The sequence below is a fragment of the Nestor notabilis genome, unplaced genomic scaffold (genome assembly GCF_000696875.1).
Source record: "Nestor notabilis isolate BGI_N333 unplaced genomic scaffold, ASM69687v1 scaffold24682, whole genome shotgun sequence".
NCBI lineage: Eukaryota > Metazoa > Chordata > Aves > Psittaciformes > Psittacidae > Nestor > Nestor notabilis.
In genome coordinates this window covers 1-951 of record NW_009919060.1, presented here as the reverse complement: position 1 = coordinate 951, position 951 = coordinate 1, and the positions used below count along the sequence as shown (strand labels likewise).

The 951-nt window shown below is 65.2% G+C and overlaps 1 protein-coding gene across 1 annotated transcript; it reads right to left on the bottom strand.

Annotated features, from left to right (window-relative positions):
- Positions 1–89: 89 nt before the first annotated feature.
- On the bottom strand, positions 90–610 carry LOC104399872 (neuronal pentraxin-1; the record flags this gene model as incomplete). The annotated part of the gene is made up of 2 exons (XM_010010065.1): positions 90–269; positions 366–610. Coding segments are annotated over 2 exons (425 nt in total), but the record flags the coding sequence as incomplete, so codon positions are not given.
- Between the last annotated feature and the right edge of the window lie 341 nt (positions 611–951).

Sequence of the window (951 nt, the reverse complement as noted above, 5' to 3'; positions counted from 1 at the left end):
CCCAGCGTGTCCTGCGAGGAGCCACCGTCACTGGGGACATCCCCTTGGGTGCACCCAGCAGAGCAGGGACACCCCTCCCAGCCCCTTACCTGCTCCTGGCCCAGCACCAGGACCCCCTGGGGTTTGATGGGGTGGTAGGGTGCCAGGTTCTCGCCGCTGCCGGTCTGTGTGCCATCCTGGTAGGCTTCCCACACGCCGTCCCGCGTGGTCCAGGTGACGCAGATGTGGTGCCACTTGCCATCGTTGATGACAAAGGGCAGTTTGGCCACCTACGGGCAGTGAGTCAGGGTGATGTGCATGGGGGTCCCCCCCATGCTGCCCCCTCTCCGGTCCCCCCCTACCCAGCGCCCTCCCCAGGGCTGTACCTTGTCGTTGATGAGGATCTCCATGGGGTTGTTGCCCCACTCAATGAGCACCAGCTCGTTTGCCTGCCCGGGCACGGCGTAGGAGAACGGGGTGCCCATGCCAGGGGAGGCGTTGGACTTCATCCACATGCAGACGCTGAAGGCGTACATCTCGGGCAGGCTCTTCTTCACCTTGGCGTACATGTAGTTGGTGCGCAGCGGGAAGGTGAGCTGGAACCTGTCCGGGGGACGGTTGTCCTTCTGGCCTGCAGGGACAGATGCATGGTGGGCTCCAGCTGGACCCCATCTATGCCCACCATGGGGGTGCCCTATCCCCTCCCTAACCCCCCTCCCCGTTATGCAATGGGCCTTGAGATGGCACCGAGAATCAAATCCCTCTGGCGCTGCTCGGCTCCCTGATCCCCAGCACCGGACAGAGCCCGGGAGCTTTCCTGACTCCTGCTGCGGAGCCCGTGGGAATCATCTGTCTGGAGCTAGGGGAAAGGGACCGCTCCAGGGGGGATAACGGGACGGGCTGGCTCAGCATCCCACCCGGCAGCGCTTGGGACCGGGGGGGGGCGGTGGCCTGGAACCGGGATGGTGTCCG